The sequence below is a fragment of the Tachypleus tridentatus genome, chromosome 1, assembly GCF_004210375.1.
Source record: "Tachypleus tridentatus isolate NWPU-2018 chromosome 1, ASM421037v1, whole genome shotgun sequence".
NCBI classification, from domain to species: domain Eukaryota; kingdom Metazoa; phylum Arthropoda; class Merostomata; order Xiphosura; family Limulidae; genus Tachypleus; species Tachypleus tridentatus.
The window spans coordinates 101458679-101472959 of NC_134825.1; the positions used below are offsets into that span (position 1 = coordinate 101458679).

General features: G+C 31.6%; 1 protein-coding gene across 7 annotated transcripts in view; it reads left to right on the forward strand.

Annotated features, from left to right (window-relative positions):
- LOC143257006 (dmX-like protein 2) overlaps window positions 1-14281 on the forward strand; it is a 202811-nt gene that overhangs the window by 14603 nt on the left and 173927 nt on the right. For all 7 annotated transcript variants that reach the window (XR_013031661.1, XR_013031660.1, XM_076515072.1 and 4 more), the window contains exons 6-10: window positions 1316-1484; window positions 1820-1926; window positions 3079-3205; window positions 12348-12533; window positions 13309-13487. Coding sequence is in view for 5 of the 7 variants with exons in the window: in XM_076515072.1 (XP_076371187.1) it covers window positions 1316-1484; window positions 1820-1926; window positions 3079-3205; window positions 12348-12533; window positions 13309-13487 (768 nt within the window). In the remaining 2 variants the exon portion in view is untranslated. The remainder of the gene's footprint in view (window positions 1-1315; window positions 1485-1819; window positions 1927-3078; window positions 3206-12347; window positions 12534-13308; window positions 13488-14281) is intronic.

A 14281-nucleotide genomic window follows, 5' to 3' on the forward strand; every position in this document is an offset into this window, starting at 1 on the left:
TATGAAATGACATAATATTGTTGGTTATCAGTTATATCCAGAGCTTTAAATAGTTCTTTTTCATCAAAGTTCACACATTCTGGTTCATTTACTTTAGAATACAATTGACAAGACTTTATTTTTGTCTGCTGTATTATTATATGATCTGTGATAATTTCATTTTAAAAATTACCACTATATATTTTCTATTGCTAAAGTCACAATCATGCAGTCTATATCTAAATAATAATCTTTGGATTTATATTTATACTCTGGCAGAAGTCTAGAACATTTAATGCAATCATACATGATTAAATTCAGAAAGTAGTAGTAACATGATGCAATAATATAACAGTTGTTAAATTATAACAGTTGAACTAGTACTCTAAACAATTACATAAATGAACTTGCCACAGACTCTCACTTCTAAAAGTAACTAAGACATGCACTTTGTAAACTATCCAAATAATAACACTGACATTAATATTAAACTGAAACAGTTGTGTGTATCTAACAGCTGCATGTGGTTTTGAGTACAAGGAAGTTTTATGTCATGAAAATAGCACTATAAAGTGATTTGTGGTTTTGCAATAATAAATATGCTAGTATTTAATGCACGTATTGGAAGAAGTTTGGTTAAACGTTATATTTTGTGATGTAAAAAAATTGTTTATATAGTTATGGTGCAGCTGCTTGTGGTATTTAATGTTTTGGATGTTTGTGGATCTTGTGTGAACAGTCATGCAGTTATTTAAGCTACATTTCATGCAAAATTGTTTCCACATTTAATCTCATACCACCTATTTTGTACACATTTTCCAGACCTCCATAGTAATGTATTCATAAGTTTTTAAACTAAAAAATTGACAAATTCTAAAATATAAATATTTTCTGCTGATACTAACTACTTGATCTCTAAGGTTTCCACTCTTTGTATGCTTTGCACTGTATGTATTGGCTTTTGATCTTACAAACTGGAACACCCCTTTCAAATATTCTGTAAACAAACTTGATCACTTTTTCTATAGTTTAGTACATGAAAGTGGTAAATTAAAAATTTGTTTTCTATGATTGTTTGTAATTAGTAGTGTTCTGCAGACTTTACTTTGGCATACATTTAGGAATTAGCATGAGGGGAGTTTTTTTTATGAAACTGCCATATGTATTTTGTTGAATATTTAACAAAGATTTCTGTTTATTTTTCTATACATTTACATTCTGAAAATGTATTGTCTGGAAATTTCACTTACCAGGCATGTGATTTAAATATTTTTGACTGCTGTTTGTAATATTCATTTAATTAAATAACTCCTGTTCATTATAAAACATATTTCAGGAACTCTGCTTTTAATTGGAGGAAAGGCAATCCAACTATGGCATTTAGAAACTTTTAGTAAAAAGGACACAGTTGAAGAAGGAACTCGTTTTCAGCTATGGCCAGAGGATGATGTATTGGAGACTGACACTGAAGAATGTTTTAAGTGGGAGTGTGTATGGAAGTGTAGGTCAGTGTGTTACTCCTTCTGTAACTGCATATAAAAATGTATTATCAAACTTTTTTAATTGTATTTAAAAGTTTGGATGATCTTTCTTTTGAAACATTCAAAATTTTATAACTGAGATATTCTGATGACTATAACAACAATATCTTGTTAAAGAAGATTGCAAATAAGTTCATCAGTAAATTTGGGCTTTTTTTAATTTTGATTAACAGGAGTAGAAAATTTGAATTTTTAAGAAGATAACTGAATGTAAAACACTTTTGCAAGGCTTGAACAATGACCTAAGTCTTTTTCACTATTTAAGCTTTTACTCTTTGATTAAATGCATTTTTTCTTAGGACTGCTCACCAAGTCAAAATTTTGAAGTTTTCCCCAGATGGAACCTTGTTTGCATCAGCAGGTCATTCTGATCGACTGGTTAAAATATGGTATGAAAGCAAAAGAGGTATGCCCAACAATACATTCTTTGTTTTAAGAAGTAAATTAGTTCAGCATAGAAATATAAGAAAAGTAGATTATTTACATGGAATAAAACAAATTTCCCAAGCATGTAAACGTACATCAAATAGAAGAATATTCTACTGTTTATTATTTAGAAAGATATTATTAACTATTTATTCTTCTATTCTTAATTTTATCAATCTGTTTTTCATATAATTTATGCATTAGCCCATCTTAAATTTTTAATTCTATAAAGTTGCAAGTTGCACTAAAGAATGTGTGATAGTATGTTAGCTGCCATGCCATATCTACCTTGTCCAGAGTAGATAAGGCTTTACACCCAGTACTAAGTATAATTAGGCTTGTTGAGATATGATACACTATAGTGGTTAAGATACTACTTATATTATCAAATTTCAAAAACTACTTTTATTGTGTGAGCTAGATTGGGCTGTTGAAGTATAATTATCAATTTTGAGTAATTTACAAATTAAAATTAGGGTAAGTATTAATAAAAACCAAAATTGTTTTTAACACTAATAATTTATTCATTTTTTCTTGATTTAACTTTATTAATTACTTAAGTTAATGTTTTCTCTGATTTTAACCATGAGATTTCTTGGATTGCTTTAATCCACAGGAAAACTTTCTACTCTCCATTCTTATGGACCAGATGCTTTATAAGAATTGAGCTTAAAACTTACTTTACTCTGGAGCTGTAGGTGCATTGTAAAAGTGGCAGTCAAATCCAACTATTTCATTAGAGTAGCTCATAAGTTGGCAATGGGTGTTGTTGACTGCCTTTCTTCCAACTGACCATTTCAAAGCTAGGGATGGTTAGCACAGATAGCCCTTGAAGCTTTAAGCAAAATTCAACAAAAATATTTTTTAACCCTTATGCTGTATTATGGTGTGTGTATTTACTAACTCATCACTTTTTTTTTTTTTTTCTAGCTACACATAATGTTGGGTGAATGCACTACATGCTTTTGTTTGTGCAATAAATATTAGACTGGATGCTACTTCTGTTTAACTTTGAACTTCCTTTTTTTGATTCATTTATGAATATCGAGCAGTTCTTTACTGATTTATTTTAATGCAATAAACATAAAATAGATGTGTTGAACCCTTTCCTATTTTATTACTTTCTCAACAGTGAATTTGACATCCCATATGGGCTGTTCATTGTCTGATTGTGAAGTCAATTACACATTCATTTACATTGCTCATCCCAGAGCTGTGACAAGTTTGTCATGGAGAAAGACAAGCAAGTATATGCCTCGGTTTGTATTGGATTATTTGATAAATTCATTTGTTTGGGATAGTTTGATCTAGTGTGGTTATTCTTTGAATAATTTATGGAGATAATTGAAATCAAAATAGAATAAGGTATATATTTTGGTTTTCAAACAAGACCCAAAACTTGAACTCTTTCAAATAGCTGTTCCTCTTCAATAGAATAAAGGGTTATTTTTAATTAGTGTAATGAAATAAATAGGCATTGATGTCAACGTAAACCAGATGATCAGTATGAGTTAGGTTTGAGAATTAGCCAGTTGCAACCTACAGTTGTTGGTGGCAGGGTTAATTTGTATCAAAAAAGTGTGTGCAGTTCATAAGTCTAGTGTGATAATACTTTTAAGAAATGTTAATCAAATTTTATAAAGCTAAAAATAGCAAAAGGTGGTATTAAAAAGAGAAGGTGATAACATGATGCAATATATGGTAACTAGTAACAATATACATAAATTAAAGCATGAATAATACAAATAATGTAATGTAAGGTAAATTACGTACTTAGTTTTGCAGATTTCTTCAGAAACGTATGAAGGTCAACAATCTTTGGGTCGAAATTGATGCCATTTGCCCTTACAGTATTTAATAGTACTATTCAGGACACTTCTTAAACTTTCCTTATTTCTATTAATGTAAAAAAAATGTTTCAATACCAATCGGTTTAATTTCTTCAAAAGTGTTCATGCAAGTGTTTTGCTACTGGAAGTTCTATGTTTTGATTGTTGGTTTGTTGTTATCAAAACATTCCTGTAGTTGTTTTGGTTTGAGCTATGTATTGTAAGTTATATATTCAGCATTGAATTAAGTAAATGTTTTATGTAGAGCAGGTCATGGGATTAGTGATTTTGAACTAATTTTGGTTGTCTTTATTTGAAAATTGTCCATTTTCAGTATGACTGTTTTAATGACCTACTAACCTTACTAGTACATATTTGACTCGCTTTGTTGACCTTTGCATATGTTTCTCTAGCATCATCTACTGCTATGTCAATAGACATTGATTTACCTCCAAGAGAATAGTTCTTTTACCACTGGCTCTTTAAACCAAAAAATTGACAAACTACAAACAAACTTACCATCTACTAACACTAGCTACTTTATCTTCAGGATTTCCACTCTGCCCATCTAAGCATTAAAAGTGCTTGCTCTAGTCCTTTATTCCGTACTGAAATGCCTTAGACAAATTATAATTTGTTGGGTTTTTTCCACGAACTTCAATTCATTCTCTGTATATCAACAGGATCATTATTTACTATTTATGTTGTGAATTTGAATGCAGTTGGTTTCTCTGCAGTTATCTTTTCATTTATAATTATGCATTATATGTATGAAGGAGAAAAAGGGAGAAGAATGTATTGATGGGGATGAATTCCTGAGTTAACATTTCTACTACAGAGATCAACCAGACCTCTTCTCTTTCACCTTTGCTATCTGGTGTTTGTCAACAGACAGAGAAGGGGGTCACTCTCAATTAAAGCTGTCAGTGTTGTGATATATTACTTGCAAGATTGAGATGTGGACAGAGGGTTCCTCTCCTAGGAGAAGGGGGGGGGGTTGAGTAGGCTTAGCAAATGACTTAACAACTGGTGAGAATTTAGACTTGCTTTTTCAGGCCCCTTCTATTACTTCATCAGCCTCAACATAGAATTATTTTTGAGCAGCCACCTCCAATCCCTTTTAATCAGTTCTATACTCAAGTTTGTGAGGTTTTGGGGGTCTCTCATATTGCATTTAACTGTACTCCTTCCTTGTTAATAGAAAGGACAGCAAGTGACTCCTTGTTTTTATTCCTTATTCTGGTATTGCTGTTCATGCTGGAAAATTTGCTACTCAGTTACACAGTGGAATAGCTATGCCTTGTTCCTTACTTTTATCTGATCAGCATACTTTGGCTTATCACTGTCAGGAGGATGCCTATTTAGATTATCAGTGGCTGGACCTCACTTTTGATCTGTGGATGGTCTAGTATGGATCAGTCTTTTTGTTCTTGTCTTACTCTCATGACTATCCTGAGGTATTTATCTTCAACTTTTGTCTGAAGCTTATTGACATTTTTCTCAGAAACCTGAGGATGAATTAGGAGTTTTGACTCATATTGTCAAATATGACCTCACTCATATTATCTTTCATTCTTTCTGTGGATTTTCTGGCTGGTCTATTGTTTGAATTTAGTGGGTAGACATGGTAGACAAATCCTTTTTAACAAAGCATCTCCTTCCCTTGGGAAATTATGGGAAGCTCCTTTTTCCATCTTATGTTATTTGCTGGAGTTTCAGAGACTTTAGAATCCCAAGTTGGTAGCATTCATTTACACTATCTGTGGTTTCTCATTTTTGTGGTTCTAGTTGGGGAATGTCAGCCTACAGTGTTTCCTAACTCCCTCTCCTTTGGCTTGCGGGTTTATTGGCTTGGGCGGACTAAAAGTAAATAACATTGACTATTCCCGAAGCATTGGGACCATGATTACCTCACTTCCTTTTTCACCAGTGATTCATGACTACTCTAGGTTTTGGCTTCAGGGTTTATCATTCAATATACATCACTTCCACCATTGTCTGCTCAACCACCTGTTGCTTTTTCACCTCCAAGAGATCTATGGTAAGTGGAGCTTCATTAACAGGCCATAAAAGAGTTGTTAGTAAAAAGGCAGCAAAGAGTGTCAATCAGTCTTCCAGGATTGTTTTTTGGGATACCCAAGAAGACAGGAGATTGGCATCCAATCACCAGTTTATCTCAATTCAACCCAAAAATCCTGTCTCATTTACCCACTTTAATACCACTGGAGGTCACACTTCTACACCTTTTCTACCATTACTTCCTCTTTTCCTAAATAAAGTAGTTATGGAGATTTTAAGGCTTCCACTTTTATTCATAGCAACCATTTTAGTATCTCTATTTTAATGACCTACCAAACTGCTGAGGCTTTTCTTCTTCCATGTATAAAATCTGCCACAATTATTGAATAAAATTATCATCTTTCACACAATCCTAAACCTGGTATATTTTCTAAACGTAACAGACCCTGAACTTTCTCCCTGTCACAAAGCAAAACCCTGTATTCTCCTTGAAATAAACACTCCCTCCAACACAGTTATTCAAGTGAACCCTGATTTAACATCTAGCAAAACTTTCAGGCTACTCGGAAAACTGAATGGAAAATGAGGTACAAGCACCATGCCAATTTACTGGAACGGCATTGACAGAATCAAATTATACCTAAATCTCTATTTAAATTAACCAGTTACCATTGAAGTCAATTACAAAAATTTTGTTTGCAGTGGAAGAAAATCCTTCATTTCACCTCTCATACACTTATGAAACTCACCCAAAACTTTTGCAAATCCCCACTAGGCAATGTTGAAATGAACGTTGCTGCTATAAATTGTGAAAACACAATTTGTTCTGTGGAACAAGAATTTGTCCTTGGTGCATTTATTAAGAAAACAAAAGATGTTTTGAAATGACATGAACAACAACACTATAAAACACACGATCTTTCACACAAGGATAAAGAATTCTCTCATCCAAACTATGATGTCTGTTAAAAACAAAATGCAAACTTTAACCACACTTGTACTAATACCATTTGTGAGCCACTGATTAATAATTCCAACAATGTAAGCATGTACACTGAGCTGTCTCCTAACATAAATTCTACCTCTGTCATTTCTGCACCTGATAGACCTAAACCCTAGAACACTAATTAAAACTCAACAAAAACGTTAGTAAAAATTTTTCTTTCCCTAAAAGCATAGATAGCTTTGAAGTAATTTCTGACCTGCAAGAATTTGCATGCAGATTAAGACTTGGGAGAATTTTTTTTTTTTCTGTCTGACCACTGAAAGAAATAATTTCCACTCATAGTTTAAAGAAACATCTAGTCACCCCCAGCCAATAGGAATTCTGTCTAGAGTTTTTTATAACTGCAGTTAAAAAGGAAGTAATTCAAGCCTTTAACTCAAAAATATGAAACAGTCTCTCCCACAGTGAACATACTGCTCCAGTTTCACTGAAATATGAAAATTAAATTATCAAACCTAACTGATAAGGGTGGCACTTTTGTCATTTAAAATAGCATTGATTACATCAACAAAGCTTAGACAGATTATTGATACAAGCCATTATAAAAAAAAAAAAAAAAAAGCAGGTAGGGATCCCACACTGCAGTTTGTTAAAATATCAAAGACTTGCTATGTAGTTTACAGGAAAGGCCACACAAGTCATAAAACATTAGTTGTTGTTTTTTACCTAAACACCCATTTCCTGGCCACTTTTAGGCCTTACTAAAAAATACACTAACTTAACAGTCCTGGTTATTTTATTTCTAATTGTGGTATGCCTCCTGAAAACTTGCCTTCTTACAATGGTCACTACATAAGATTTTATGTAACATTTGACATTGTAATTTAAAGATATGACACCTTTTCTGAATATATTTTTTAAATTAACAGCAATAGAAAACTTCCTCCAAATACTGTTCTGTGTATTATGGATTTTTCTTCTCTCTATGCAAACATAGCCTACAATAAAGGTCTATAGGTCTTAGAATTTTCTCTGAGAAAACTAAATAAACCCAACACTCAAATCATTACAGACTTAGTTGAGCTAGTGCTTACACGTAATGGTTTTTAATTTAATAATAAATTCTATATTCAAAAGACATGGCTACAGGCACCAAGATGGCATCAAACTGTGCCAATATATTTATGGGAGATGTAGAGACAAGACTGTTGGAAAGTTGTGCATACAAACTAACATTTTGGAAATGCTACATTGATGACATTTTTTTCATTTGGATTGGAGAGAAGATTCATTTCTGTCATTATATAGACATGCCTAACACCTTCCACAGCTCTATTAAATTTCCTCTAGATTACTCCAGTATCCAAATAAGTTTGAGGTGTAAACCTAGTATTAAAAGATATTCTACATGCTGATTTGTTCCAAACTCAAAGGTAAAACCACAATACTTGCATTCGGTGTGTGAAGGATGACAACTTTGATTATGCAATGTTACATTCAGTCAAGCACTTAGATTAAAGATATGCTCTGACAGTAAGAATTATGACTACCACATTGATTCTTTGAAACAGACTATGAATGGTTATAATTAAAACATTCAATCAACAACTTAAAGAAGCTAACAATATACTAGGTGAACCTGCCTTGAAAAAAATTACCTATAACAAATTCTTGTGTTCCACCAGTTATTACCTATCACCCAAAACTTAAAAGAACCTACCATGGACACTGAAAAAAGAGAATGCTTTTACCTTTTAGGAGTTAATAATCAACTAAACTCCATTTAAGGACAACTTTAAGTCAACACCAGGTGGAAGTTATTCTTGTAATTTTCAAGCAATGCCAAACCTATAATCTTGTGCAGCAAATGGACAAATTTTCTGATAGACAACCAAAAGCAGTTCAAAATCACTAAACCTGTAACCTGCTTTATACAAAATTCTAATTTAATCCAATGCTTAAAAAGGTGGTTTCTAACACACAAGTCAAACCAAAACACCTATTCAGAAATTTTAATAACCACAAATCAACAGTCAAAACAAAGAACTACCAATAGCAAAACACTTTAATATGCCTGGACACTCTCTTTAAGAAGTTAAACAGATAGGTGAAGAGACAAACGTTAACAAAAACAAGGAAATTAAAGAAGCTTCCTGAATGTCACTGTTAAATAGTGTAATCAATTGTCATCAATTTCGATTCCAGAATTGTTGACCTTCATAAGTCTCTGAAAAATTTGCTAAATTAAATTCATAATTAACCTTACTTTACATTATTAGTAGTATCTTGGCTTTGATTCCTCTATATTGTTATTAGTTCCTATATATTGAATCACATTTTCATTTTCTCTATTTCCCACCACCTTTTGCCATTATTTTTTATTTTGAATTTTATTTCCATAAAAAAAAAGTCTCTTGTACTGTACACACCTCTTTTGATACAAATTAAACCTGACACCAACAACCTAAGGTTATGTAATATTAACTTCTGTGCCTATATACTTCATCACATTAAATATTAAACATGACTCTTTATTCTCCTGAAGAAGAAGAATGAACTATTTGAAAGAGCTGAAGTTTTGGGTCTTGTTTGAAAAACATTACAACTTTTGTATGTGATCCTTTGTGTTAACTTCTTAATCAGAGTATATATGTTTAATGCATATGGTACTTCATGCATTTTTTCGAGATATAAGTTAACACTTTTGCCCCTGCTCTGTCCCTGTAGATTAAAGTACATGTCATGACTTTTGGAGCATTATTTTCAAAATTTTTATTAAATTACATTTTTACTACTTACATCAACACATAATTTATAATATAAATTTTAAAATCATAGGTTTCAATTTCCTAATTTAAATTGGAAATGTAAAGGAAAATATGTTAAGTATTGGTTTTTGTATGTCAAATAACATGCCCAGTTGTCTTACATCAGTTGTTTATTACACCCACCATACAACATGTACAAGCATCTAATGAATTGGAAATTCAAACAAGAGATATAGACAAGGTAAATATAAAATAAGAACCCCCCATCACTATGATTTATTGAGGTATCAATATATTTGGCAAATCTACTTGTGGCTCTGCCCTTCAAACCAATCATTTGAAAGTTCTTAACTAGTACCACCTACTACTAAGTAGCTCAAGTTTATAACTAGTAATGATAATTTCCCCTCTACGTAATTCTGGCAGTTGTTTGTAACTGACTTGAAGACAAAAGGAGGAATTTTGCCAAAACAGTAGATGTATGATCAATAAGTCATTTCTCTGAATAAGAATGGGACTTTTTTTTCAACCCACAAGTACTTTACTTAGAATCCTTACTAGATTACAGGGATTTGGAGGATACTAATACTGTAATTTTATATTTTTTAATTTTTCAAAAGCTAGTGTTTGGAACAAGCAAAAACTCTTTATACACCCCACCCTCAAGTCTAAACAAGACTTAGGATAGTATATATGCCCAAGTGGAGAATTTCATAATGTGGGTACATGTACAAAAATCAATGTTTTTCAATAGACTTCTTATTTACTTTCTATATTTTAAGAAATATAACAAAATGTAAACATTTAGGAGTAAATAGTAATATGCATATCGTAACATATGATAGCCAAAATAATATACTTTTGTAGGCCAATACATAGTTATGCCTACTGCAGTTGTGTTATTCTAATTGTCTAAATTGAGGTAAATTTAATGCCACGTTCGCAACTGACAACTTTAAAACAAGAGGTTTGTAAGTTTTAGTGAGCAATACAATTGAAACACCTGCAACGTAAATGGATTGGCAAGGCTCAGAACCTACAATGTTTATGGGACCAGTGCAACTTTGAACCATATAATAAATGTTTTCCCACATTCTAATTGCAATTTTATTACCCTTGGAAATATCTTTTCTAAGTATTGTAGGAAACATAAGCTGCTTAGCGTAATATTGTGTCCTTGCTCTCGAGGGTGTTGTATTATAGGTACTGTGTGCAACAATGGGCTACAATGTATGCTGTGATGGTCCACGATGTCAGCTTTGTTTACAGTAGGTTTAATTTTAGATGTTGAAAGTAAAATAAACACAGAAAATTTATGGAATATGTTTAACAGGTGAACCTCTCGGTACGTATTTTGAAATGCCATGATTAAGAGGTTCTAGAGGTTTATACAAGTGAAATGAGATTTTCGAGACAAAAGTATTTTTCATCTCAAATGAAAATCACTTTGCTCTCATACTAGTTAAAAATAATTGACAATTTCATGAACAAATATTAATAAAAAATACTTTGTTAAAAAATCTGACCTTTCATGTGCAAAAGACTTGTAACCATTTACACTCATTATAATTTACATACTGATAACTTCTAATATATTAAGTGTATCTTCACAAAAGTTGGTACACTTTTAGTTAACATTACGAGTTTGATCTGATGGGCCTGGGCTGTATTGATGATAATATGCATGATATTAAAATAAACTAACCATAGTTCATTATGCAGGAAATGATCTAATATTTTAAATATTCCAATCTTTTTGTCTATTTTTGAAAAATATAGAAACAATTCTTTAATAAAACATTAAAATTTATTAGCACAGCGAGTGTTTCAACACTTGAAAGATGTGCCTGTCAATTTGTGCATAGTATATGAGTATTTTTGTATTTATTTTTCTAAAGAAGACAAAAGCAAAGGTTCAGGAGAAAAAGTTTTAAAGTACATTTATGCAGTGTTTAAAGTGGAGAGAAAAGATGAAGTGGGATGTTTTGTGAAATTTTGAAGCTGAGTACTATATTTGATGTTTTTAATTTATATTGTTTGTTTTTTATAAAAGTGAGTAAAATGTAAAATATTAGAAAATGTATTAAAATATATCAGATAAAATAATAAAAACTAATAATAGAAACTCCCCAAGGCACATTTGCAAGCAGTTTGTGCATTACATAATTCAATGTGGTAATGTGAGCTGCACATTCACCAAGTAATGTACAATGCATGTGGTGGGATTATTAGTTAGACATTGTTCAGAGGGCAATAAAATTTAATATAAACAGATGTGTACTGTTATGTGTTATAAAAATTCTGATGATTACTTTGTGGTTACAGACTCGGTTATACCTATTGAGTCCTTAATGAGAGTGCTCACTCTCTGCTTGTGTACTGCTTTTCTTGTTCCTACCTTGCTGTTATATGACATGTTAAGCAAAAAGGTTTCTTTCCCCCAGTCCTTTGCTGCCTTAATATTTATTAATTTTTTTTATTGAACCTTTCTTCTCTGAGAAGCTTAGTATACTAAAAGGAAGCAGGATGGTTTCAGGCCCTCATGAAATGAAGTGGGATGGCATCCCACCCCTCTTTAAACACTGCCTTTATCTATAGCTTTAATTAGCTTAAAAGATACAAAATGCCAAATATACAGTCAAAGTAAATATGAAAGCTGTTATTTAAATACCATTTAATGATAAGGCTATATAATTGCTAAATAAGCAATGTGTTATACTTATGGTAAACAATTTTTGTTAGTAGAATAACTTGTAAATTTTATGGCACTTTTTTTTTTAGTTTACTAATATTCACAACTAGGTACAAAATTAATAGCATTATGGTATATTTCTTCTAGGGCTTCTGTTGCCAATATGTTGGTTACTTCCTGTCAAGACAACATTTGCCGACTTTGGATCCAGACTTTACTTCCTGATGATGGGTTAATCAATCTACAACAGATTGAGGCTCTGGCAAATCCATCTCCTCGGCTACAAACTCAGAAATGTAGACAATGTATTGTGCAACGCTTGAAACATTTGAAGTACCTAATAAACTTTTATTTTGTTAGATGATTAAGTAAACACAGAATATTTATTTACATTAAAGAACTATGTTAAAAATCTAGAAACTGATGTTTGGTTTATAACAACAAAGTCAGTTCTTAAAGACATTTAGTTAACACTAACTTCTGATCCAAACTACATACCTGCATAGATCAAATTAAAAATATACCTGGTAATGAACATAGGTAATTTAATAACTATTTAAACTATCTTACTCATGGTAATTAGAATACATTGTTTCATCAGTTGTCTGCTCATGATTTTAACAATATTTTTTATCCATAAACTCATTGATATTTCAAGATCTGGTCAGTTCAGGAAATTTAAGTTATTCAAATGTTGGTTCATATACGAGACTTAAAATGGAATAATAATTGTTATGAAATAAAAACTAGTAAAATTTAAAATTATTATAATAAAATAAAGAGGAATAAAAACTAGTAAATTGAAGTAAATAAATATTCTACCAATGTATATTCATATAAGAACTATCATTCTGTGGTTAAAGTTGTACTTTAGTCTGATTTTAAAGTAAGATGATGGTAAAGATTGTGCTTGGCTCGGCCAATTTAATAGACTTAGGTTATTTCTAAATCCATAAACAAAGCTATCTATGTGAAATAATATTTGTAAAAACTTAGTACAGTGTAGAATAAATTTTGTTCTTGATAAGAAAAATCAAGCTTAACTTCTACTTAATAAATACATACTTGAGATTTTGTGCTTTTATATGTTCCTTATCACACTGAATAGATCTTTTAAGCAGTACAAAAAACGGCAGGCTTTGCAGTTAACAGAAAAACATCAGCAGACCATACCAACACTACTCAGTGCCTATAGTGTACATGATTTCCACAGTTTTGGACTTCATGGATTTGGAATAGCTTTTGGTCTTCATTTTCATCTTGCAACTAGCATAAATGCAGAAACTGGTAACAATAGAAACACTACTGTTATTTGCTTTTGTAAATAATACATTTTTAAATGAATTTTTGCAAAATAAAATTTCAAACTTCTATTTCTATGTGACAGCCATACATTTGTTGACTTTGTGATTTGTTTAGTGAAAAATCAGGAGGTAAATTCTGCTATCTACGATGCCTGGAAAAATGTTATATATTTGTTAGTCTGTTTGGAGCATTACCATCTAGAATATTTATTTGTTTTAAAATTAAATTCTAATGTCTAAATAGGTATATAGTAAAAACAAAAAATGTCTGAAATCACATTCACTTGTAATGTTTATATCTTAACTTAAAAAGCATTCCTAACAAACTTCTCTGATCTTCAGAGTTTTCTTCTTGTAATACTAAAGGTGGTATATATTTGAGTATCTGACTTGTGCAGAGTTTTCTTGTAGTAACAAAACAGGTGGTATACTTCTGAGTTCCAAAGAAAAATAACTAGTGGTTTTCTGACAGGGAAAAAAGATGGTTTACTGCAAGAACAAATGAAATATTTCACAAACATTTCCAAGGGTTTGACTTGCTAAGGCACTTGATTCGTAACCTGGTGACTGTGGGTTCTAATCCCAGTCACACAGAGAATGCTTCCCCTTTCAGGTGTAGAAGCATTATAATGTTTTGGCCAATCTTACTATTCATTGGTAAAAAAGTAGCCAAAGAATTATTGGAGGGTAGTGTGGCCCTTGTGTGCTTTGTGTCAAATTAAACCAAACAAAAGTTTTCTATTTCAACATAATAGCGATATTAAGTTCTATTTCTCC